The 26018-nt window shown below is 40.6% G+C and overlaps 1 protein-coding gene across 1 annotated transcript; it reads left to right on the top strand.

Moving 5' to 3' along the window:
• Positions 1 to 24538, top strand: LOC123247632 (inter-alpha-trypsin inhibitor heavy chain H4-like). Its single transcript, XM_044676581.1, has 17 exons — positions 1 to 81; positions 1189 to 1349; positions 7317 to 7458; positions 7682 to 7850; positions 8442 to 8567; positions 11885 to 12066; positions 12548 to 12733; positions 16323 to 16462; positions 16745 to 16899; positions 17082 to 17138; positions 17473 to 17562; positions 17881 to 17922; positions 18258 to 18452; positions 18958 to 19138; positions 19472 to 19623; positions 23452 to 23551; positions 24289 to 24538. Exons 1-17 carry the CDS (start codon positions 1 to 3, stop codon positions 24374 to 24376), a joined length of 2247 nt encoding a protein of 748 aa, XP_044532516.1. The 3' UTR covers positions 24377 to 24538.
• Positions 24539 to 26018: the final 1480 nt, after the last annotated feature.

A 26018-nucleotide genomic window follows, 5' to 3' on the forward strand; every position in this document is an offset into this window, starting at 1 on the left:
ATGGAGGCCCCAACTCGCATACTGCCCCTCTGTCTTCTCATCTTTCTGTTGGCTTCCTCCGGTCCTGTGGCTGCTGAGAAGGTACCTGGGTGTCTATGATTGAGTGTGTATTTGTGGGAAAGAATGGATTTCAAGGGCTCCTGGAGGTACAACTATGGGGCTGTAGAAAGTACTATGGACTTGGGATGTGGGGGCCTGGGTTTGACTTTCAGCTCAATCAGTGTAAATCCTAGCAAGTCATTTTACCCCTGGCCTCAGTTTCTTCATCTAAAAAATAAGATGCTTGGACCAGATGACTTCTAAGTGTCCTTAGACTACTATGATGACCTTATGTCTATGAAATGGGCACAAATGAACGGAGTTGTGAGTATCGACAAATGAATGTCTGAGCTGGCATCTGGATATTGGATATTTGGACATCTGTAAAATGGAGCTAATAATAGCACCCATTTCCCAGGGAAGTTTTGAGGATCAAATGCAGTATTTGTAAAGAGCTTTGCCAACCTTAAAGCCAGCATTTTATATTATCATTGTAAATTAGCATTGTTTATTATCTATTGTATTATGACTGTGGAATAGTTGGAGTTCTTTCTGAGAGTGGGGCATGGCATCTGCAGTACCCTACCACTCTGGCAAAGACTCTGAAAACAGAAAGCCATGATTCAGAGGCCCTGGCCAGAATTCGGGTATTTTGGTCTCAGCCTAGTTTCCCTGTGGAGAGAATCAGGCAGAAGAGAAAAAGTCCCTAGGATCTCAAAATCAAATTTTTTCAGCCTTCACTCATCGGTGTCATCTCTTAAGTCTCAGTAGAAAGTTGGGGATTCATCCTCCCCAACTTTAAGAGGGAAAGATTAAGTTAAATTACTCAGTCACCTAGAAACTTGTGCAGAGGAAGATCTAGGACTTAAGTCTCTGATTCCCAACTGGATTCATCCTCAACTTGGCTCATATTGGAATACCTGCTGACCACCCCTTGGGGATTAAATAATATTATCTACCACTACCCCCGCCACCCCTCTTTTAATTGGTTTGAGAATCCTGGCTTCTGCCTCTTCTTTCAAGCATTGACTAATGGCATTTAAAAAGTGTCCTGTTTCCAGGGAGAATTGGGGTTAAGACTGTGGAGGGGGCAGAGTTGCAGGTTCTTCTCCCCTGGTTGACCTCCCCATACTCTCAATTCTACCGTAGGATGGTATTGACATCTACAGCCTCACCTTGGACTCCAAGGTCACATCACGCTTTGCCCATACCACCATCACCAGCCGGGTGGTCAATAAGGCAGAAGAGGCCCGTGAAGCTGTCTTCCAGGTGGAGCTACCCAAGACAGCCCTCATTACCAACTTCTCCATGTGAGTACTGAACTTGGATGACCTACTTCCCTCCCTCTCCAATTATTTTCCTCTCCATGACACCCTATTCCCCCATATCCCAACTTTCCTGCTTCTTGCCTCCCCTATGGAAAGTCTAAGGAGCAAGACTCCTGCTAATGTATACATGAACTCAAAATGTAGAGTATGATGAATGGGCAGAATTAACTGAAGTTTGGGTACAAAGAAATAAATATGACTTCATATGGATCATAGAGACTTGGTAGGATGGAGCCAATTGAGCAGAAGAGATCTGAAAGACCACCTTCCTGAAGCTGTGCTAGATAAATTTGATCACCAGCTTTCTCATATATTTGCTGAACTTGGCTGGACCTTCCCCCCATCCCATGCTTCCTTCCTTCCCCCTTTCTTTGATATACTTTTCACACACACACACACACACACACACACACACACACAACTTCCTACATTCCCTATCTGCTAATGAAGAGAGTATGGTTAATAAATAAAGTCAACTTGAGGTTGAAGGAAGGTTGAAGGTTGAAGGAAGAAAATACAACCTCACTGGAATCACATACTTTACTGAATGGAAATTCAAGAACATTTGGTTAGCAACATAGTTGATGAGCATTTGGGCTGGGACAAAGAGAGAAACAGAGGAGTATTAGTTTGAATGTATTATACAGCTATACTCCATTTGGTCAGATAGGGGCTATGGATGATGTTTTCCTAATTTTAATGGACTGAGGTATTCACTACCACCTTTGTAACTTCCCAGACCAGAACTCTCTTTTGTGGGTACCACTCCCCTATGTAGGTTGTCTCTCCCATTGGAATGCAAGCTTCTTGAGGACTGGCATGGTCTCCCTTTTGTAGATGTATTCCCAATGCTTACCAAAGAGCTGTTGAAAGAACTGGGCAGGTTGAGTCTGAAGAAGAGACATGAGAGGAGCAGCATACCACAGTGGAGAGAGATAGAGCCAAAGGATCTGCATGAAGATCCTCACTCTGCCTTTTAACTAGCTCTATGACCTTGGGGAAATCTTGTAACCTCATTAAGCCCTTGGTTTCTTTATTTTCAAAATGGAGAAGTTGATTACATGCCTCCTAAAGTCCTTTCCAGCTGCACATCTATAATCCTGGGGTCCTAGGATAGCTGGCTTCCTATATTTGAGGGGCTGTTGCAGATATGCAGAAAGATGTCATGTTCTGTTCTTTTCAGGGGCAGAATCAGGGACAATGGGTACAAACTGAGGCCCACAGAGTTTTTCAGAGGGGGAAAAACCTCCATATAGTTTCGAGAATTTTGAGACTGGATGACCACTTAGCAGACAGAGTGCTGTAGAAAGAATTCCTATATCAAATGATAGATTTCCAAAGTTGAATTAATAAGACCTGGTAATTGGATACAATGGGTGAGTCAGTAGTCAAAGACTTATGAAAATGGGAGAATGAATGGCACACAGAGAGAAAAACTGAAGTTAGAAAGAGTGAATATGGGGGAAAGATAACAAGTTCAATATTGTTTACATGGAACTCAATGTGCACATGGGACATTCAGGTCAAAATATCCTGGAGGTAGTTGGAGATATCATTCTGGAGCTCCAGAAAGGGATAAACAAGGTGTCATCTGCACACTGATGTTCATTGCAGACGAATGAGATTGTTGAGACAGAGAGAGAGAGAGAGAGAGACAGAGAGAGAGAGAGAGAGACACACAGAGAGAGAGAGAGAGAGAGAGAGACAGAGAGAGAGAGAGACAGAGAGAGAGAGAGAGAGAGAGAAACAGAAGAGAGGAGAAAAGAGGACAGACCCTCAAGGAGCAATCTCAGTGAGGGTGTTGGAACAGGATAAGAGGTCATGGAGAGATAGAAAAGAAGTAAGAGAGGTAAGAGAAGCAGGAAAAAATGGAGTCTCTGAAACCAAGGGAATTAATGAATGAGTTAGGGGGAGGCTGCAGTTCTGTGGTTATCTGTGACCTCAAAGGTTGCTTTGAACTTGAGATTCTATCATTTCTACTGGGTCCTCTTCTCTCCAGTGTCTTCTTACAGTCTCCATTGTTCCTTCACACGATTCCTCCGTCCTAGAGGTGCCCACATTCTAAAAGAGGAAAATAGAAAGTGGGCAGAGAGAAAAGTGGGATAGTGTGACTCTTCTGATCCAGAACACAAGCTCTCACCTCTTTTCCCCTCCATTTTTTTCTTCTCCCTTTCCTCCTCCTCTTCTCCCTCTCCTCTTATAGGGCTGGTTTCCAGACAGATTTTGTAATATTTGTAGTGGAGCAGTGTACTCCTTCTCTAGCCTTCCCAGGGTCATAGTAGGAAATGGGGGAGGGTCAGGGGGTAGATGATAAAAGGAAATAAAGATATGGGAGAGAGAACATTGTCAAGGGAAGTCTATTAGAAGAGCTTGGCCTCCAGAAAGAGCATTGTCTAGGTAGGATGGGGAAAATGAAGCAGGAGGTTGGACCCACTAACTTCTGGATTTCCCTTTAATGTTTTCCCGGAATGAAGGACCCTGATTCTAAGCCTAGGGCAGAAGAGGAGTGGGTGGCTAATCATATTAGTCCTGTGATTCTACTGTCTCCAACACTCCTCAGCTTTCCTGGGTTTCTTCACCAAATCATTGCCCCTGTCCTGACCTAGTAGAGACATTTATCCTAGGACTGGATTGCAATGGCCACACCGACACGTGATGAGAGCCAGCTGTAGTTTTGTCCTCCTGGTTGGGAGCTCCTAAGCTCAAGGACTGGTCACATCTGGTTTGCTGGGTGATCCAGGGATCCATAGCCTCTCTGGCCCTTGGACCTTTTGTTTCCTGAGTTAGTGGGTCAGAGGAATGTTTGTTAGAATTTCAACATCCTACAACAGAGCTATAGTTGGAGGATATAGTTTGGATTTTTCTGGAGCTTCCGATTTGCACCCAGTGAAGTAGCTCTCCAGGCTCAAAATCAGAATGTCACAGTTTGAGGAAATCTTAGTGACTCTTGCCCAAATCTCTTCTTTTGCAAGTGGGGGTCTAAGGCCAACAGAGAGGGAAAGAACTTATATAAAACCACACACTGAATGTGGCAGTTTTCCTGCTAGGTGGTAGACAGAGCACTGGCCTTTCAGTCAGAAAGACCTGAATTCAAATCCTGCTGCAGAATTTACTAATTGTGGGACCTTGGGCAAGTCACTTAACCTTTCCCAGCCTCAGTTTCCTTATCTGTAAAATGAAGATAATGGGATAATAGCATCTCCACAGGTTACTGTGAGGATCAAGTAAGACAACACATATAAAATGTTTTTCAATTCTGGAGGGGTCGTAGAAAGACAATGTGTGGTTTTAAAAATCCTTCCCTGGGCAAGTCACTCTTCTGCCTTAGAACTGATTCCTTGAAGGTAAAGGTTTTTTTTTTTTAAAAAGGAAAGTCCAAAGTATATATAGGATATATACATACATACATACATATATATATATATATAATAATTTCAGAGGGTGGAGTAGGTTTTAGTATCTAGGAAGATCAGAAAGTCAGAGGTGGCCCTTGAGTTGAGCTTTGATTCAAGGATTCTGTGGAGCAGAGTGAAGAAGTACATTTCAGGCATGCGGCACAGCCTAGACAAAGGTAGAGAGGTGGGACATGGAATGTTATGTGCAGGGAATAGCAAGTGGGATGGTTTGGCTGTAAGGTATTGTTTGTGAAGGAGTCATGTGTAATAAGCCTAGAGATGTAGCCAGATGGTTATGGGTTTTAATGCCAAACATAAAAGTTCTGATTGGAGCCATTCAGAACAAGGAAGGACAATGTACAATATTTAGGTTGTATAAATTTTAAGTAAGATGAGAAATCAGAATCCAGCCTCCTCCCTCTTCAGTCCCTCCAGCCCTCTTTCCTAGCATCCCTGAGGCATTTCTTTCCCCAATACTTTCAGCCCTTGCTCCTTCTCTGAGGATCCTCTCTGCCCTCCTTCTCTCTCTCCTCAGGATCATTTTTAAAATTTTACTTACTTGATTAATTAAGAAAAATTTCCCATGGTTCATGTTCTTTCTTTCCCCTCCTCCCATCCCACTCCTTTAGCCAACATGTAATTCCACTGGGTTTTACATGTGTCATTGATCAAGACCTATTTCCATATTATTGATATTTGTACTTGGTGACCATTTAGAGTCTACATCCCCAATCATATCCCCATAGACCCATGTGGTCAAGCAGTTGTTTTTTTTTATGTGTTCTTCCTCTGGATGTGGGTAGCATTCTTTCTCATAAGTCCCTCAGAATTGTCCTGGATCATTGCATTGCTGCTAGTAGAGAAGCCCATTACATTTGATTGTGCCACATTGTATCTATCTCTGTGTATAAGGTTCTACTGGTTCTGCTCCTTTCACTCTGCATCAATTCCTGGATGTCATTCCAGTTGACATGGAATTCTTCCAGTTCATTATTCCTTCAAGCACAATAGTATTCCATCACCAACAGATACCACAATTTGTTCAGCCATTGCCCAATTGGAAGGCATACATTCATTTTCCAGTTTTTTGCCACCACAAAGAGCATGGCTATAAATATTTTTGTACAAGTCTTTCCCCCTATTATCTCTTTGGGGTACAAACCCAGCAGTAGTATGGCTGGGTCAAAAGATAGACAGTCTTTTAGTGCCCTTTGGGCATAGTTCCAAATTGCCATCCAGAATGGTTGGATCAATTCACAACTCCACCAGCAATGTATTAATGTTCCAATTTTGCCACTTCCCCTCCAAAATTTATTACTTTCTTTTGCTGTCATGTTAGCTAATTTGCTAGGTGTGAAGTGGTACCTCAGAGTTGTTTTGATTTACATTTCTCTAATCATGAGAGATGTAGAACACTTTCTCATGTGCTTATTCATAGTTTTGATTTCTTTATCTGAAAAATGCCTATTCATGTCCCTTGCCCATTTATCAGTTGAGGAGTGGCTTGATTTTTTTTGTACAATTGATTTAGCTCCTTATATATTTGAGTAATTAGACTTTTGTCAGAGGTTTTTGTTATAAAGTTTTTTCCCCCAATTTGTTGCTTCCCTTCTAATTTTGGTTAAATTGGTTTTGTTTGTACAAACACTTTTTAATTTAATGTAATTTTACATTTTGTAATTTTTTCTAACTCTTGCTTGGTCTTGAAATCTTTCCTTTCCCAAAGATCTAACAGGTATACTATTCTATGTTCACTTAATTTAGTTATAGTTTCCTTCTTTATATTAAAGTCATTCATTTACCCATTCTGAATTTNTCACTGCTGCAGGGGACATCCAGGTAAGTGCTCTAGGGACCTGGCAAGCAGAATGATGAGCTCTGGGAGCCCTGTGGGACAGAGGCAACTGCAAAGCCCTTTCCTTTCTTTAATTTTAGTAGCACTGAAGACCTTTGGGGTACCATCCAAGGTGTGAATGTACCGTGTATGCTGAGCTCTGTGCTTAGCAATATTATGGAAGAGGCATAGGATGTGCAGCCTAGGGCTCTGTCCTCTAGAACTTCTCAGTCCACGAAAGTCAGGCCATGTATACATTACTGTGCATATCAGTTTTTGCTCTGGACCTTATTTGCTTCATGTCTCTCAGGAAATCCCCTTCCTTGCCTTTGTACAGTGAGAGGTTTCACTAGATGGTCCCACAATCACTTCACTTCACTGAGACAAATCAATGTTGGCATCTATAAAATGGTGATAATAGCCCTTACATGACCTACCTCAGAGGACTGTTTAGAAGGAACTACCTTTTTAAACATTCAAATACCATAGGTATGAGAGCTGTTATTGTTGTTAGGATAATATTAAGGAATCGGGGAAGACCTCACTCCATTGGCAGGAGGATTGGGAGATGAACTGGGAGGATGTTCCTGTCAGAGGAGAAGGGAAGGATTCCAGGAGAAGACAAAGAGGGCTAACTTATGATGCTTCATTTGAGTGAGGAAGTGTGGAGGCAGCTAGCTCACCTACCTACCCTTGGCAAAGGTGGTGAGGTATAGTCTGACTCATGGCTGTCTCCACAATGCAGATCGAGAACGGATACTTCGTGCATCACTTTGCCCCAGCAGAACTGCCTACACTGACTAAGAACGTGGTCTTTGTCATCGACAAGAGTGGATCCATGCTTGGTAGAAAGATTACTCAGGTAAATGGGCCACTTTACTCAAGAAGGACTTGAGTTCACCACAAGCCACTTCTTTGTCACTCTGATGCACCTTCTATATTAGCCTCAGGCCCAGGGATGATCCCATCTCTGCCACCATGTGCCTAGGCAGGAAGATGACATCCTCCAGGCTCAAGTCCCAATCCCCTAAGAATTCTGCCCCATCATCTCCCCTTCCTACTTCCTGACACTCCTTTCCTCTTAGACTCGGGAGGCACTGGTAAAGATCCTGGATGATCTCAATCCAGAGGACCAGTTTAACTTGGTCATCTTCAATGGGAGAGTGACCCAGTGGAAACCATCACTGCTTCAGGCCTCAACTGAACATGTGGAGGAAGCCAAGAAATTTGCCCGCAGTATCCAGGCAGATGGATGTGAGTTAGGAATCACGGTGGGTAATGTGGCTGACCTCATGTCTCCTAGACTGTCTACTTAGCTCAGATTTGGAAGAAATCTAATCTGGGAGATCTACTAAAACATAGAATTCATTGAACAACTATTGAGAAGAATGTTGACATCTCCTTGATCTCATTCCTTGGCCCTTGACTATATACCAAACTCATTCAGTGGGACAATCAATCACTTTATGATCTATACCCCTCCCCCAAACTCTCTCCCCAACTCCCAAGTATAACTCACTCAAGCCTCAAACTAGACTGGCCAATATTAATAGAATCCAAGTGTTCATTTCAAGTTATTTACTTGATCACTGAAGCAAGCCCCTGACCAGGTCCTGAAAAATTATCAAACTCTATTCCTTTAATCTGGTCTGGTCTCTTGGTCCTTTCTGCCTTATCTCCTAGCCTCAAGCCTCCTTCCCTCTCTGCTGTGCTTCCTGATCTTCCTTCATGTCTCACTCTATCCCTGGACAGTCCTCCATTCTTCTTTTCCTCAGTGTCCCACCCTCCACTTGACTCAGTTGGCACCAAAACTGAGACAGATGTGAGCAGATTTTCTCTCCCCAGATACCAATATCAATGAAGCTGTCCTTCTGGCTGTGAAAATGCTAGATGAGAGCAACAGGAGAGAGCAGCTACCAGAAGAGAGCATTTCCCTGGTCATCCTGCTCACGGATGGAGATCCCACTAAAGGTGAGGTGGGATTTGGGGAGGTCTTTCTGCTTGGCCACCAACTTCCTGGGTAGCGAAAGTCCTTAATGGTCTATGTATTCTGGGAACTCTAGTTCTGGGGACCCTTTCCCAAGACAAGCAAGTTAGGGGAGATGGAAGAGGAGAAGATCCTGACTCTGGACCCTTAGAACACTCACAGTCTAGGAGAGACAGGAGAATTAGAACTGACCCTTGCTAGCAAGATATTCCCAGTCTGAATGAGGAGATGAGGTACACATGGAAATGAAGAAAAAGAACAAAACAAAACATACTAGAGGGCTCAGGTGTGTGGTTCTATCTCTAAGCTCTTTAGGAGACCTGAGGAGGATTAGCAAAGTTAGAGAAAGTCTCAGGCCAGTGTGCTTCATTAAATTAATTTTTTATTTTGATAAGAAATTTCCATAGAACTTTTCCAAAGTTATATGATCCAAATTGCCTCCCTCCCTTCTTCCTTCACCCTTCCCAAAGCTGGCAAGCCAAATTCTGTCCAGCTTATATGTGTATTTGCACATGAAACATATTTATGCATTATTCATTTTTGTAAGTGAACAATCCCATAAACCAAAACCGCAAACATATACCCAAATAAACAAGTGATAGATCATATGTTTTCATCATGCAGTGTGCTATAGAGGAAGTATGTTAGAAAAGTCAGCTGTCTGGGAAGCAGGAGTCCTTGGTTCTATTGCACCATGCCACTAATTCTCCAAATGATACCAGAGAAGACCTCTGAGGCTTTACACTAAAGGAATCATACTCCTTCAAGGTTGTGAGGGATTGTTATAAGGAAATTCCTGTTCATATCTAAGTATAATCAAAAGAGCTCTGGCTTTTGTTGTTCAGTTGTTTCAGTCATATACAAGTCTTTATGATTCCATTTGGGGGTTTTCATGGCAGATATTGGAGGGATTTTCTATTTCCTTCTCTAGCTGGTGAGGAAACTGAGGCAAACACAGTTAAGTGACTTACGGGCCACCTAATTAGTAAGTAGCTGAGGCCAAATGAATTCAGGAAAATGAATCTTCTTGACCCAAGGCCCACTATCTACTGTATCACTCATCTGCCTCTAGAGTCAGAGGATCTGGGTTCAAATCCCACTTGACACCATCTGTGTGATCTGTGGCAAGTTGCTTAGCCTTCAAAGGCCTCAGGTTTCATATATGTAAAATTGTTCTTCCACCATCCTCTCCCCCCCTCATCCCAGAATTTTTTTTAAGTCTTTATTTATAAGGTTTAGCAAAATTTGGATTTGGGAACTCAATTTTTGCCACCATAGGAAATCAAAAGTATATATTCTATGTTAAAGTATTCCATAAAACAAGCTGGAAATGCAGAGTGTTTGATTTATTCCTCAGCTTTGCATCAATCACTTTCATTAGAAATGAGAGAAATCTACATTTCTCCTGAAATTGTATTTGCATGTCAAGATTCCTATTTAGCTCCAGTCTTTTCATAGAAATACTTAAAAGTCCTCAGTTATAATAAATAATTATTTCCTCTTTGCATTTCCCCACATAGATATGTAACTTATCCTGCAAAAATGAATATGTATATGTATATATGAATATGTGTATATGAATATGTATATATTCATCTTTGCAGGATAAATTATCCTTAGTTGTAAGCCTAAATCTTTTGCCACCTTCTGAAATTTTAGATTACAAGATATCCCTTCATTTATTGGTAAAGCTGACAAGTCTTGTGAGATCCTTTCTGTGGTTCCTTGGTACTTGAACTGGTTCTTTCTGAATGAGTGCAACATGTTTTCTTTGATGTAAGGGTTTTAGTTTTGAGCTATGATATTATTGGAACCTTTCCTTTTGGGGTTCTTTTTAAGGGGTAATTGGTGAATGCTTTCTGTCTTTATATTGCCCTATGGTTCAAATTGATTTTTGGTAGTTTTGTTTGTGATTTCTTGAAATATAGTGTCCAAGGTTTTTTTTAAATGTGGTTTTCAAGGAGTATGATGATTCTGCAATGCACTATCCTTGAACTGGTTTCCAGGTCAGTTATTTTTAATATCACTTACCTTATATTTTTTCCTATTTGTTCCAATATTTCTTGCTATCTTATAGAATTGCCGAATTCTGTTTTATCAATTTTAGCTTTTAGAGAATCTATTACTCAGGTAGACTTTACCACTTTGTCTTCTAAGCTACTTTCCAATTTTTTCTCCCCTTCATCTTTTAAAAAAACCCTTTCTTCATTTCTTTCAGGTATTCTTGCAGTCCTTGTGAATTATCTTTTTTTTTTTCACTGAGTCTCTGTTGTTATGGAACTACTTTCCTTTTCTTTGGTAGGATTTGTATATTTGCTATAATTTTTCTTACTGGTTAGTGACTTCTGGGGCTTATTCATTTCTCCAGCTTTAGGTCCTGAATTGAGGCTTTGTATCAAAACCAGGTTGAATGAAGTGCTGAAGTTTTTTTTGGAGCTGGAAATGAAGCGGTCCTGATTAGTCCCATTCTCAGTTACTCAGGTCCTATGCTGATCTTCTCCCAGATTTAAACATCCCCTCTTCTTTATCTTTGAGGTTCAGGGTCTTCAGGGCCCTCTCTGGCAATCTCAGAAGAAATAATTGGGGATCTCCAGAGCCCTGATTGTCCAGGTTCTTTGTGGACCCTGCCCCACATGTACAAATCACTGCTGTTCCTTTGGGCTTCTTTGGGGAGCTCTGAACTCTTGTTGCCTCCAGACAAAAACTCTTGTGGGCTACACTGGTCTCAGGCCAGTCTTTGGTCCCAGCTGGGTGACAACTGGCTTGTTTGCCTATACTTTTGGATCTCTTTCTTATTGTTCATTCACTGTTGACTAACTTTTTGTGTTAGTTCTAGGATGGTTGAAGTCACTAAAATTCCTCATCGGATTTCTTGAGTATTATTCAATCTAGAGTAAATTTCCATTTTTTTACTGGAATGAGTGTGGGAGAGACAGGTAGCCTTGTCTCTTTTCAAGCTGTCATTTTGTTCTTAAATCTTATCTAGAAATGAGTCTTATGTCCTCTATAGTCCTCAGTATAGAGGTGGAGGCATCAAGGTACACTGGAAAGAACACTGGCTCTGCAATCATAGGACTTGTATTTAAATCCCACCTTTGACACTACCTGTGAACCATGACAAGTCACTTGGTCTCTGAGAGCCTCAGTTTCCTTATCTGTAAAGTGAGGGGCTTGAAATAGTTAACCTCCAGGGTCCCTTCCATCTCTGCTATCCCATGATTTTAGTCTCACTCTCACTTTAATAACTAACCAATATTTTTCTCTTCCTGCCATGTTCATGCATTGGCTTCTGTTGCTACAGGGGAGAAAGACCCCAAGAAGATTCAGGAGAATGTGAAGGGAGCTATAGGAGGCAGTTATTACCTCTATTGCCTGGGTTTTGGCTTTGATGTCAACTATGCTTTCCTGGAGAAGCTGGCCCTGGAGAATGGCGGGGTGGCCCGGCGCATCTATGAGGACTCAGATGCTGATTTGCAGCTCCAGGTGCCAATACCCAACCTTTGAGATACCATAGACTTCCCACAGAAGGTCATGGGTAAAGGGGCAGCTAGATGGCTCAGTGGGTTGAGAGCCAGGCCCCAAGACCAAAGGTCCTGGGTTAAAATTTGAGCTCAGATTCTTCCTAGCTATGTGACCCTAGACAAGGCTCCTAACCCCCATTCCCCAGCCTTTACCACTCTTCTATCTTGGAACCAATACACAATACTGATTCTAAGCTGGAAGGTAAAGGTTTAAAAAATATTTTTAAAAAAAGTCATGGGTACCTTCTATGCGTTAGATGAACCTTGATTAGAATCTACCACTTGATTCCTGTGTGACCTTAGATAAGTCCTTTCCCTTCCATGGACTTTGCTTTCCTCTTTTTTTTTCCAAAGAAGGAGTTAATTGGATTAGACTTTCCAGCTCTAAAGTCCTGCCCGTGATACTTCAGTCTTCACTAACCCTTTTCCTTCCCCCCTCAAAGGACTTTTACCAGGAGGTGGCCAACCCACTGCTGACCAAGGTGGAGTTCCAGTATCCAGACAATTCTGTGGAACAGCTTACAAAAGACAACTTCTTGGTTTTCTTCCGGGGCTCCGAACTAGTGGTGGCTGGGAAACTCAAGCCCCAGGTGGAGGATTTGCTCTCAGCCAAAGTCAAGGGCCAGTCGGTGAGTGAGGCCCAGAAATCCTTGGATGGGGAGCTTTAGCCTGAGAGCCAGGAGGCCTGGGTCCTTGTCATGACTATATCATTGCCTGAAATCAATCATTCCATTCATTAGTCAGTTTTGCCTAAGCCACTGGGATTCCCCTCCCCACTTTGTGCCCAACTCTGTGCTCCTCATTGATGGCTTAGTGTGTAGAGAAGTATAGTTCCTATTCTCAAAGACCTCAGAGTCTTGGGGGACAGGGAGGGGGAAAATAACAGAAGGGTCTAGGTCCAGTTTTCAGGAAGTGGTCAGTTTGGCAGACCTAATATAGCTCCTAGTCTTGTGCATCTGACATTCTGGGAAAAGATAGCAAAAACAGATCTGGGACCTATCTTTAGCAAACTGAAGGAGCCTGAGAAAAAGCAGACACAGTTTCTGTGTTCAAAGAGTTTATATAATCTGAGGGAGAAAGCCCTCACAAAGGAGACCGTTTGAGAATGACAGAATAGAACCAATCAGTGGCTAGAAACTGTAGGATAAAGCCCAAGGAGAGAAGTTGCTGTGGGATGGAGTTGATCATCAAGATGTCCTGGAAGAGAAAGGACCTGAGTTGATTTTTTTAAGGATTAGTAGGATTTAGAAAGATAGTGGGCAGGAAGGAATTGAACCTAGGTCTCAGAGGCCAAATCTATGCCCAGGAACCATCACTGCCTTTCCCAGAATACATTATAAAAGAATTCATTTGTGAGTATTTAGAAAAGGAAGAACTAAGAACAGTAAGGTTAGGAATAGGTCATATTAGACCAACTTCATTTTCATTGGAGGAATATTGTTGATGGTGCTTCTAATTCAGGTATGAGTTGAACTTAATGTGCCCTGAAGTTTTCTCTAACCCTAAGATTCTATAGTTGAATGACAGTCTCTGGGACAGAAGACTTAGAGAAATGGTAAGATACTATTAGAGGGCATGGATGAACCAAGGGCAAAATTTTCCTTTTTCCAAGCTAAACTGGCTCAGGATGATCCATCAAAATGGAGGGCAGGACCATTAGAGGAAAGGTAAAAAAAAAAGATGTAGATAGCAAATTCCAGGACTGGTGACCCAGCTCTTGCATATGATATGGGAGGAGAAGAAAGTCCTTGAATGCACTAGACCAGTGATGGGCAAACTACTGCCTATGGGCCAGATGCAGCCCCCTGAAATGTTCTATCTGGCTGCAGGACATTATTCCTAATCTGATGAATACAATGAGTAGGCTTATAATACAATGAAATTTCAAAAGAACTGCCTTAGAAACAGACTGACAGATGACTATTTCCTTTCCTTCGGCCCCCTCTTTTAAAAGTTTGCTTATCACTGCACTAGACCATTTATTGATCTAAGTAACCAAGACATTAAAGGGAGAAAAGAAGGAATGAGCCAGTGTTACACATAAAGAATCTATGAAGCTTTCTTTTTTTAATGTTTTTATTTTATTCTGAAAACTTCTTGGTCATATCCTTTGACCATTTATCAATTGGAGAATGATTTATAATCTTATAATTTGACTCAGTTTCTATATGTTTGAGAAATTAGGCCTTTATAGAGAAATTTGCTATAAAAATTTCTCCCAGGTTCTTGCTTTCTTTTTAATCTTAGCTTCATTGGTTTTGTATGTGCAAAAAAAATTTTTTTAATGCAATCAAAATTATCCGTTTTCTATCCTGTGATCCTTTCTATCTCTTTTTTGGACTTAAATTCTTGCCTTATACATAGAAATACAAGTATCCTGTGCTTCTCTCATTTTCTTATTATATCATCTTTATTTCTAAATCATGTATCCATTTTGAACTTATCTTCGTATATGATGTAGATGTTGGTCTATGACTAGTTTCTGCCAAACTACTTTTCAGTTTCCCAGAAATTTTTGTTAAATAGTGCTTCTCCCTAAAACCTGGATCTTTGCATTTATCAAATATTAGATTACTATGCTTATATACTATTGTATGTTGTGTACCTAATTTATTCCACTGATTCACCACTCTATTTCTTAGCCAATACCAGATTGTTTTAGTGATTACTGCTTTGTAGTACAGTTTGAGAACTGGTATTGCTAGACCACCTTCTTTTACATGTCTTAACCTTCCATCATATTTGAGGGGGGCTTTCTTAAAAGGACAGGGGAAAGGTAGAAAAGCAAAGGACTTTTAAAAAAATAGGAAAATACATACCTCTATTATAAACAGTTTGCTTCTTTAAAAGATATAATAAATTTAACATGATACTTTGAAAGCTATCCTATTCATCTGATTCTTTCTGAATTACTTTCATTTCTCCTGTTCATTTAAAAATATATCAGTGGTTTTTGTCTTTTTCTCTTCCTTTTTTGTAAGCTCTAATCATAGGTTCCCTTCTTCTTTTTCCACACTACCCCTAACAATTTCCAGTTCTCAATTTTAAAAAAGCCTTATAGCACATAAGCATAGTCAAGCAAAGTCTATACATTTATATGTCCAAAAATGTATGCCTTATCATTTACCTTGATTTCATCATCTCTGTGAGGAAGTTGGTAGCATGCTTCATCCTGAGTCCTCCGAAATCTACAAATAGTGCATCATTGTGCCTATTTCCCCACAGAACCTCCAACATTTGTCATTTTCTTTTTTCATCATTTTTGCCAATGAGATAGAACTTTAGAACTGTTTTAATTTGACTTTCTCTAAATGTTCAAATTATTAATTGTCCCAACTAATAAAGTTTTCCCAGGTTCCTTTGGAACCACTCCTTCCCTCATTTCTTACAGCTCAAAAATATTTCACTGCATTCTCATGTCATTATTTGTTCATTCATTCCCCAGTTGATGGACACCTACTTTGTTTTGGGTTTTTGAGCACAAACTTTTGTTTTCAGAGTGGAAGAGTGTCTCTGGGACAGCAGAAATAAACGCTGTGACTTGTGTCTTTCAAGCTTTAGTTTCTGGCAGCGGAACAGGGATTTGGGGGAGTGTAAGGTGTATTGGCTCCACTGTGTGTGCTGAAATAAAAGGACACATATCAATGCATGAGTCTGAAAAGTAAAAATTCTTGTCTTATTCTCTCCTTTTTTGTAGTCACCAAGGAAAAAGAAACTGTAATTATACTGGTTAGGGACAAGTTGTAGGAACTGGTATGTCTGATCTGGAGAAAAGAGGGTTTAATTGTCATTAACTATAAGAAGGGTTATCAAAGGAAGGAGATATTGATTTGCTTCTACTGAGAAGAAATGTTAGTTTGCATTAGTGGGGAAAGAATCCTACCTTTGCTACATACAATATGTGACCCTGTGGACAAATCACTTAACTTTTGGAGACCTCGTTTTCCTCATCTTTAAAATGATGATGCTGTAAAAGGTTACCTCTGAAGTCTTTTCCAATTCGAAACTCTATTGGCCTATAGAGGGTAGATGTATACAATATTTTTTGTTTTATAATTACTTTAAATGGTGAAATTAAATGAAAGGAGCCAACCAGCAAGGGCTTGGAAGGTGGCCTGGAGCTGCAGTTCAGGCACAGTTTGATGCTTCTTTGTCCAGCTGCAGGGCTCTAATCCCAGGCAAATGCTTAGCTTCACCCTTTATCTCCCCTCCATTCAGCGCACCCAGAACTTCACCTTCCAAACAGAAGTGAATGTTGAGGACAAGGAGAAGGTGTTCCAGAGCCCAAAGTACATTTTCCACAACTTCATGGAACGCCTGTGGGCATACCTGACCATTCAGCAGCTGTTGGAGAAAGCGTGAGTATTCCTTGTCTGTGTGACCTTGGGGAAAGCATTGAGGCTCTCTGTACCTCAGTTTACCCCTCTGGGTCACTGACACCCATCAAAGAGGGGTGATCCTCTCCTGGGTAATCTTTCAAGCTGTCTGAGGGATAGAGGGGGGATGCTATTGCCTGCCTCATTTCCAAAGCAGTGGAACTGGGGTCATGAGCCCCCTTGGGGCCAGAAGGACAGAAAGAATGATTGATGAGAGGGAAAGAAGCCCCTGTCTAGGCCAGCATTGACAGCCTTGACTTTTAGTGTTTCAGCATCAGCTGATGAGAAGAAGAGCCTGGAGGCCCGGGCTTTGGGTCTGTCCCTCAACTTCAGCTTTGTCACCCCCCTCACGTCCATGGTGGTCACCAAACCAGAGGGCCAGGATCAGGCCCAGGTGGCTTCCAAGCCAGTGGAAGCGGGTAAGCAGGGAATGGATGGGGGCTTCCCAGAGCCAGACTTTTCCAGGTGTCCCTCCAGTCCCCATATCTGTCCTCCCCTGAGGTCTCCTATGCTCGTTTAGTCTGAGAGCTTGGCCACAGGTGAGACTTTGGGGGCAGAATCAGGGAGAACCTGAGGCCACATTTCTTTCTCTTTTTCTCAGATAACAATTGGTTGTCTTCACCATCAGTATTATGGACAAATGCACGGATGTCTAAAGGTAAAGGCTGGATTTCCAGGAGCAGAGCCCAGGGGATACATGCGAATGGGTGACTGGACCATCCCTTGAAGGGAGCTACATAAGATTCTTTACTTCTTCTTTTCCAAATAATTTAAGATACCCCCTCATGGGGCCTTTGGTATCATTTCTCCTGGATCATTTCTTTAAGTTTTACATATGAGGAAACTAAGTCACAGGGAAGGCAACTCATTTAATTACGTCACCCAGTGAGTTCTTGGCAGAAAGAGGGACTTGACCAAAGTGAGTGAGTGAGGGTCTGTGGTCAGGTTTAGAAATATCACAGATCTTCTGACTTCTTGACATCTTTCTGTAGCTAGAAAACAAATTTCAAAGTTCTCAGCTGTTTCACACAGATCACAAGGGCTCCAAGAGAGCGTTGCTTTTGCTGCGGATAATACGAAAGGTGAGAGAGCATCGCTTCTCTGGGGAGAAGCCTCATAGATTCTACAGTTAACATGTGTGGGTGGGGGAGAGAGACACACTGCCTCTGGAGCTATTCCAGGTCATCTTCCATCCCCTGGAGTCTGGGTCCTGGGGAAGAGTTCTTGTCCAATGCTCGAGACATTGTAAAACCCTGATGTCTGATCTTTGGAGAGGGGTCTCTGTGGAAGAAGCCCCTCTCCCTTGGGAGCATTAGAGCAGACTCTGTTTGCCTTCCTTTGTGCCAGGCTTCTTCCCTCATTCCCCTCCACAAATGCCTCCTTTTCTTCTTTGCTTCCAGCAACGACGATCAAAATCAAGTCAGGCACGAGGTCCAGGTCAGGTAAGGCAACCCAAAACATTCAGAACAGACCTTGCTGCCTGCCTACCTTTCTGGTAGCCTTCATTTCTCAGCTCTTATGAAAGACTCCTTTCAATGCCAACTATGGGCACATCAAGGACCATTATTTTATATTATATTATAAAAATTATATATCCAGACCCTGTGACTGGGGAGGAGGATAAGCAGTCATCTGTGTGTCTTTGACCAGATCACTCAGTATGTCTGAGCTTCATCTTCTTCTTCTGTAAAATGGGGATGATGCTACCACCCAGATCACAGGGATTTTGTGAGGAAAGGACTTTGTAACCTAAAGTGCTGCCGTCTTTACTCTTTAGGTCTTGTTCGAAATAATTATAAAATAGAGGATGTCGAAATCTCAATTCCCTCCTCTCCTGCTCCAGTGGAAAGGGAACCTCATTTCATCTTGTCACTGTCTAAACCAAGTGATAAGGGTAGCCGGTGGGCCGTGTGTATGGATGTCAAGGAGTCATCTCAGACGCCTCTGAGGCTCATCTCTGATCCCACTCACGGTGAGACACACACACACGCTTATATTCCCTCAGCCATTTCCCTTCATTTCATTACCCCAGCTTGTTCCATGTGGGGGAGAGTTTGTTCTCCCTCAGACTAGGAGCTCCCTGAGGTCAGGGCCAGAGTCTGCTCTTCTTCTCTCTTTTCTCCACCATGGTGAGGCATAGGGGTGGGTACACAAAGGTGATCAAGGAAGACTGGGTGATTAGAGAAATGATGACTATCCTCAGGGAGCCCCAAGCCCACTAGGGGAGACAAGACCCACATAGGAAAAGATTGTGGGCTCTTTGTGAAGCTATGCACAGACGGACCCTAACAGTGTAGACCAAGGCTGAAGGGACAGAGAAGAAGCAGGGAAGACCCATCAAGATTGGGTGGGCTTGGGATCCAATGGAGAAGGTTTTCCACAGGGATTTTGATTCATCTGAATGGACTTCCTAGAGGAGGTAACTTGTTGCTGCCCAGAGTGCTGATGTGGACCTTTCTGATCTCATGGGTTTCCAGGCATTGAAGTGACTGGCAAGTATGAGGAGAGAATGGATAAGTTTGTCTGGCTCCAGGTGAGCTACAAGACTCCTGAGGTGAAGGTGCGTGTGACCCAGGATAACATCGTGGTGACTCGTGGCCGTGGTGGGAAAAGCTCCTCTTACCAATGGCAGCAAACACTACACTTGGTGATGTCTGGGTAAGCTTGGCTGGCTGACAACCTAGTGCTCTGCATCTGATTCCTGGATAAACCTAGAGGCATGAGGGGATTCAGGAGCATTTGAGCTTTTAACCCAGGACTGGTCAGCAATTTGAACCAGAAGAAAAGGGTAGGATCCACCAATACTGGACCCGAGACCCCTGGGGAGACTGTAGACAAGACCCAAGCCCTATCTTGGTGGGAAGTGCACCTGAACATCTGCTTCCTTTACACCTGGAGAGGCAGGAATTCCTCTTCTGGCTACTGAGCTCCAGACTTTGAGCTGTCCCCGTGAGTCCCATCTATCCTACTTAGGGCTTGCTTTTTCTACAGACTGAAGCTGACTTTGGAAAATGGCGTCTTGCTGCTTAGTGCTCCAGACAAAGTCACCATTGGCCTGGTGTCCTTGAACAATCCCACTCCTAGACTGCAACTCAGCATGCAAGATCCAGCTGACTTCTTCATCCAAGCCAGTGGAATCCTTGGTATGGTCTGAACCTTTTCCACAACCATCTATGACTCCTTGATCATGTAATTCTCTGACAGTGCCTCTTCCTACAATCTTTACCTTCTGAGCATCCCCTCTTCTAATCTTCAGTCCTATGAATATCCCCTCCTATGACCATAGTCTCCTTTTTTTAATTCAAAGATATTTTATTTTTTCAATTACATTAACAATTTTCAATCTACATTTTCCAAAATTATGAGATCCAAATAGTTACCCTCCCTCCCTTCCTTCCTCCTTCTTAGAGATGTTAAGCAATTTAATCTGGATTATACATGTATTATTATGTAAAACATACTGGTCATATAAGACCAAACTCACCAAATAAAACCATAAATAAACTAATGTGAAAGATAGTATGCTTTGACCTGAATCTGCCTCTAACAGTTCTTTCTCTGAAGGTAGATAGCATCCTTTGTCATAAGTCCTTCAGAACTGTCCTGGATCTTTGCATTACTGAGAGTAGTTAAGTCTTTCACAGTTGATCATCTTATAATATCACTGTTACTGTGAACAATGTTTTTCCAATTCTGCTTATTTCCCTCTCCATCAATTCTTGTAGATCTTTCCAGCTTTTTCTGAAATCAGCTTGCTTATCATTTCTTATAGCAAAATAGTATTTCATCCCCAACATATACCACAATTTGTTCAGCCATTACCCAAATGATAGACATCCCCTCAATTTCCAATTCTTTGTCACCACAAAAAAAGAGCAGCTATAAATATTTTTGTACAAGGGGAACTTTTTTATGATCTCTTTAGTATACAGACCCAGTAGTAGTACTACAGGATCAAAGAGTATGCACAGTTTTATTGCCCTTCGGACATAGTTCCAAATTGCCTTCCAGAATGGTTGGATCAGTTCACAACTCCACCAACAATGCATTTGTATCCCAATTTGCCACAATTTCCCCTCCAACTTTTATCACTTTCCTTTACTGTCATATTGGTCAATATGATAGGTGTGAGATGGTACCTCAGAGTTGTTTTAGTTTGCATTTCTCTAATCAAGAGTGATTTAGAACATTTTTATTTGATTATCAGTAACTTTGATTTCTTCATCTGGAAAGTGCTTGTTCATATCCTTTGAACATTTGTCAATTGGGTTATGACTTGTATTCTTATAAATTTGACTTGGTTCTCTGTAAATTTGAGAAATTAGACCTTTAACAGAGAAATTTGTTATAACCTTTCTTTCCTAATTTGTTGTTTCCTTTCTAAGCTTAGTTTTGTTATTTTTGTTTCTACAAAAGCTTTTTAATTTAATATAATCAAAATTATTCATTTTACATTTTACAATGCTATCTCTTGTTTGTTCATAAAAATTCCCCTTCTCCATAGATCTAACAAGTAAACTACTCTATGTTCCCTGAATTTACTTGTGGCATCACTCTTTATATCTAAATCATATATTCATTTTGTGAAATATTGGTCTTAGTTTTTGCCATACTGTCTTGCAGTTTTCCCAGCAGTTTTTGTTAAATAGTGAGTTCTTATCCCAAAAACTAGGGTCTTTGGGTTTATCAAATACTAGGTTGCTAAGGTCATTTACCCTAGTAGGGATATTGTATATTTAATCTATTCCATTGATCTACCATTTTTTTTCTTCTCCAGTACCAGACTGTTTTGATGATTATTGCTTTATAGCACAGTTTAAGATCTGGTACTGCTAGGCCTCCTTCTTTCATCTTTTTTTTTATTAGTTCCCTTGATATTCTTGATTGTTTGTTCTTCCAGATGAATTTTGTTATTTTTTCTAGTTCTATAAAATGATTATTTGGTATTTTGATTGGTATAGCACTGAATAAGTAAATTAATTTAGGTAGAATTGTCATTTTTATCATACCTCCTCAGCCTACCCATGAGCAATTAATATTTTTCTAATTGTTTAGATCTAATTTTATTTGTGTGAAAAATGCTTTGTAACTGTGTTCATATAATTCTTGTTTGTCTTGGCAAGTAGATTTCAAGTATTTTATTTTATCTAGAGTTATTTTAAAGGGAATTTCTCTTTCTATTTCTTGCTGCTGAACTTTGTTGGTAATATATAGAAATGCAATGATTTGTATGGGTTTATTTTGTATCCTGCAACTTTGCTAAAGTTATTATTTCAAATAGTTTTTTTATACCATCATGCCATCTGGAAAGAGTGATAATTTAGTTTCCTCATTGCCTACTTTAATTCCTTCCATGTCTTTTTCTTTTCTTATTGCTAAAGCTAACATTTCTAGTATAATATTAAATAATAGTGGTGATAATGGGCATCCTTGCTTCACTCCTGATCTTATTGGAAAGGCTTCTAACTTATCCCCATTGCAGATGACACCTGATGATGATTTTAGGTAGATACTACTTATCTTTTTAAGGAGTGGTCCATTTATTTCTATGCCTTCTAATGTTATAAAATAGGAATGGGTGTTATATTTTGTTGAAGGCTTTTTCTGCGTCTATTCAGATAATCATGTGATTTTTTTGTTAAGTTTGATTATGGATATGGTCAATTATGCTGATAGTTTTTCTAATATTAACCCAGCGCTGTATTTCTGTTATAAACTCCACCTGCTCATAGTGAATAATCCTTGTGTTATATTGCTATAGTCGCCTTACTAGTATTTTACTTAAAGTTTTTACATCTATATTCATTTAATGAAATTGGCCTATCATTTTCTCTCTGTTTCTGCTTTTCCTGGCTTAGGTAACAGCACTATATATATATAACAAAGTCATAAAAAGACTTTAATATAATTCCTTCTTTGCCTTTTTTTCCTAAATAGTTATATGGTATTGGGATTAATTGCTCTTTAAATGTTTAACTGTTTTGATAGAATTCACTTGTGAATCCATCTGGCCCTGGGGGTTTTTTCTTGAGAGAGTTCATTGATGACTAGTTCAATTTCTTTTTCTGAGATGTGATTATTTAAGTATTCTATTTCCTCTTCAGTTAACTTGGGCAATTTATATTTTTTGGAAATATTAATCCATTTCACTTAGAGTGTTAGGTGTATAGTCATATAACTGGACAAAATAGCTCCTAATGATTCCTTTAATTTCCTCTTCATTGATGGTAAATTCACCTTTCCTTTTCATTTTGATACTGGTTATTTGATTTTTTCTTTCCTTTTTAAATCAAATTAACTAGTGCTTTATGTATTTGATTTGTTTTGTTTTTTGTAAAAGCAACTCCTAGCCTTATTTATTAATTCAATGATTCTCTTTCTTTCAATTTTATTCATTTCTCCTTTGATTTTTAGGATTTCCAACTTAGTTTTTAAATGATAATTTTTAATTTGTTCTTTTTCTATTTTTTTTAGTTGCATGCCTAACTATTTTTTGTTCTTTTTTTCCTCTAATTGATGTGTTTAGACATATAAAAATTTCCCCTAAGTACTACTTTCTCTAGATCTCACAAATTTTGAAATGTTGTCTCCCCATTGTCATTCTCCTTTATGAAATTATTGATTGTTTCTACAACTTATTCTTTAACCCACCCTCTTTTTTTAAATATTTGAACAGTTATCCTCATATTTCAGGGGGGGGAAATAAATTTTATTCTAGCATACCTCTTTCTGCAAGAACTCAATTTCTCCTGACTCTGTCTCCTTTTTTAGCCACCTTTTGTGTTCCTCTCTCCCCTCTTCTTTCTCTGCCCTGGTTTTCTGCCTTTCTCTACATCTTTCTATCCCTGTTGGTCCTTCTCTCTATGTCCGTGTTCCTTTTTCTGTGCATCCCTTTGTGTGTCTCCAGTTCTCTGTCCTGGTCCCACTGTTATCCTTCCTCTAATATTTATCCCTGATTTCTTACTTCTCAGGTCAACTTTATCAGGATTTGCTGTTGAATACTGTCACAGTTAGAAGAACTGAAGACACATGGGAGCAAAATGTGGGGGGAAAGAACTATACAGTCACCAGGTAATCTGGACCAGTCTATTGTGAGCCCAGGATGGATAGGGAGTGAGTGCCTGAGTTTTGTTCTGCTAAGCCCTTCCTTCTGTACCTTCACACTTATCCTCAAGTGTAGGTATCTCATGCCCAAGCACAGATCTGACCACTCAAGGCACAGGTGATACCTTTGGCCATTCAATTTCTGATGATCTGAGCCACCAAAGGGACACTTTGCCATTCTCCAGATAATACAAAACTTACAAATGTTCCAAATAACAAGATACATGGAGCACAAATACATCTTTGAAAGCCACAGTTAAATTTTTTAACCCTTACTTTGCATCTTAGAATCAATACTGTGTATTGGTTCCAAGGCAGAGGAGTGGTGAGAGCTTGGCAATGGGGGTTAAGTGACTTGCCTAGGGTCATTCAGCTAGGAAGGGTCTGAGGTCACATTTGAACCCAGGACCTCCAATCTCTAAGTCTGGCTCTCAGTTCACTGAGATACCTAGCTGCCTCCTCACAGTTAATTCTAATCATATGTAATAGAAAAATGAAACTATAGAAATAATGAGATGGGGAAAAAAGAAGAGAGAATTAGAAGGGAAAGCATTTTAGGAAATGGATAATTCTAACACTACAGATGATTGAAGAAAAAAGGTGATTAATTGAAAACAAAAAAATATTTAGAAAATAAACAAAATCCTCAAATAGTTGAGGAGTTTCTAATGAGTTTTGTGCATGTGTGTGTGTGTGTTTCACAGAAATTTCAGGAGGAATTTTCAAAGAAGCAGAGATACTACCCAACTGCCAACATTTCGATGCCAGATCTATGCTTGGAGCAGCCCTTAGTAGGTGAAGATGAATGACCGGCTATGCTTTCCTCTTCTGGACTCCATGCCTGGTGCAGCCCAGGCCAACCAGGACCCTTTCCTGCCCTTTGTTTGTGTCTACCTCGGACAGTTGAGGAGGCAAGATGGGTGAGGAGATGTTATAAAGCAGAGATCACTGTCAGCCCTGTTCTGTGTGACGCCTCTCATTTCCTAGGGACCGGTGGCAGTGGGTATCCCTGGTCACTGAATGCCATAATGAAGTGTGAAGTCAATCATGGGGTGAGGAGGGTCACTTGCTTTTAAGACGTACCCTGGACCAGTTTGGGATGACCCTCTTAGGCTGGTAGTTTATAAAAGGCTACTTTAGAGCCTTGGGATCTCAGCATCTTTGTGCTGGATGGACTTCTGAGGGTATCTGGATTTGAACAAGAATCTCCTTTACATAACTTTGAAAAGTGGTCTTCTAACTTTTGTATGAAGACCCCTCCCCCAGGGACAGGAAATTCACTACTTCCCAAACACATCTTTCCTTTTGGGGACAGCTCTGATTGTAAAGTTTCTCCTTTGAGTGAGCTGAAATCAATTCTCCACAATTTCCCAAATTACTTCAAATGTTGCCTCCTGGAACCCAGCAGAAAAATTCTCATCCCTTTGCATGACACCCTGAAAATACTAGAAAACAACTAGCATGTTCCTCCTCCAAAAAAATCTTCTCTTCTCCAAGCATAACAACCCTAGTTCCTTGGCTGTTCTTTATACAATTTTGATTCCCCCAGACACTCTCATCTCATCAATATTCTTCCTAAAACATGGCACCCAAACTTGAACATCATATCTAGACCTTGTTTAGTTGTTGTTGAATTGTTTCAATTATGTCCAACTTTTTCTAACCCCATTTGGGATTCTCTTGGCAAAGATACTGGAGTAGTTTGCCATTTCCTTCTCCAGCTCATTTTACACATGAGGAACTGAGACAAACAGGGTGAAGTGACTTGCCCAGGATCACACAGCTAGTAAGTGTCTGAAACCAAATTTGAACTCAGGTCTTCCTGACTATGAACCCAATACTCTATCCACTATGCCACCTAATTGCCCTTCCTCAGAGGTTACAGTCTACTAAATAATAAAAAGTTATATTTACATAGCACTTTTTTAATGTACAAAGTCTTTCCCCTGCAACAACCCTTTAAAAGATATTCTCCCTAGGTCTTTTAACATGTTACACCTCACCCATTTGTACTTGCTCAATTGATTTATTTTTATTTATTTATTTTTTTATAATCACAATTAGAAATTTAATTGTGATTATAAAACAACTTTCCCTGGTTTAATGGCTGCCAAGTCATTGATTACCATCTTATTTTCTTTTTTTAAAAAGCCCTTGCCTTCTGTCTTAGAATCAATACTAAATTTCAATATTAGTTCCAAGGCAGAGAGTCGTAAGGGTACCTGGGGTTAAGTGACTTGCCCAGGGTCACACAGTTATGAAGTTCCAGATTTGAGCCTAGGACTTCCTATCTTCAGGTCTTCTCGTTTTCATTGGAAAGTATAAACCTGCCACAATCTGGCTCCAATTGGTCTTTCTAGTCTTATTCCCTATTACTCCCATTTTGACATTCCATCCATAGGAAGCCATGAGTAATAGAAAGAAAGCTGGCCTC

Source organism: Gracilinanus agilis, chromosome 1 (genome assembly GCF_016433145.1).
Source record: "Gracilinanus agilis isolate LMUSP501 chromosome 1, AgileGrace, whole genome shotgun sequence".
Taxonomy (NCBI): domain Eukaryota; kingdom Metazoa; phylum Chordata; class Mammalia; order Didelphimorphia; family Didelphidae; genus Gracilinanus; species Gracilinanus agilis.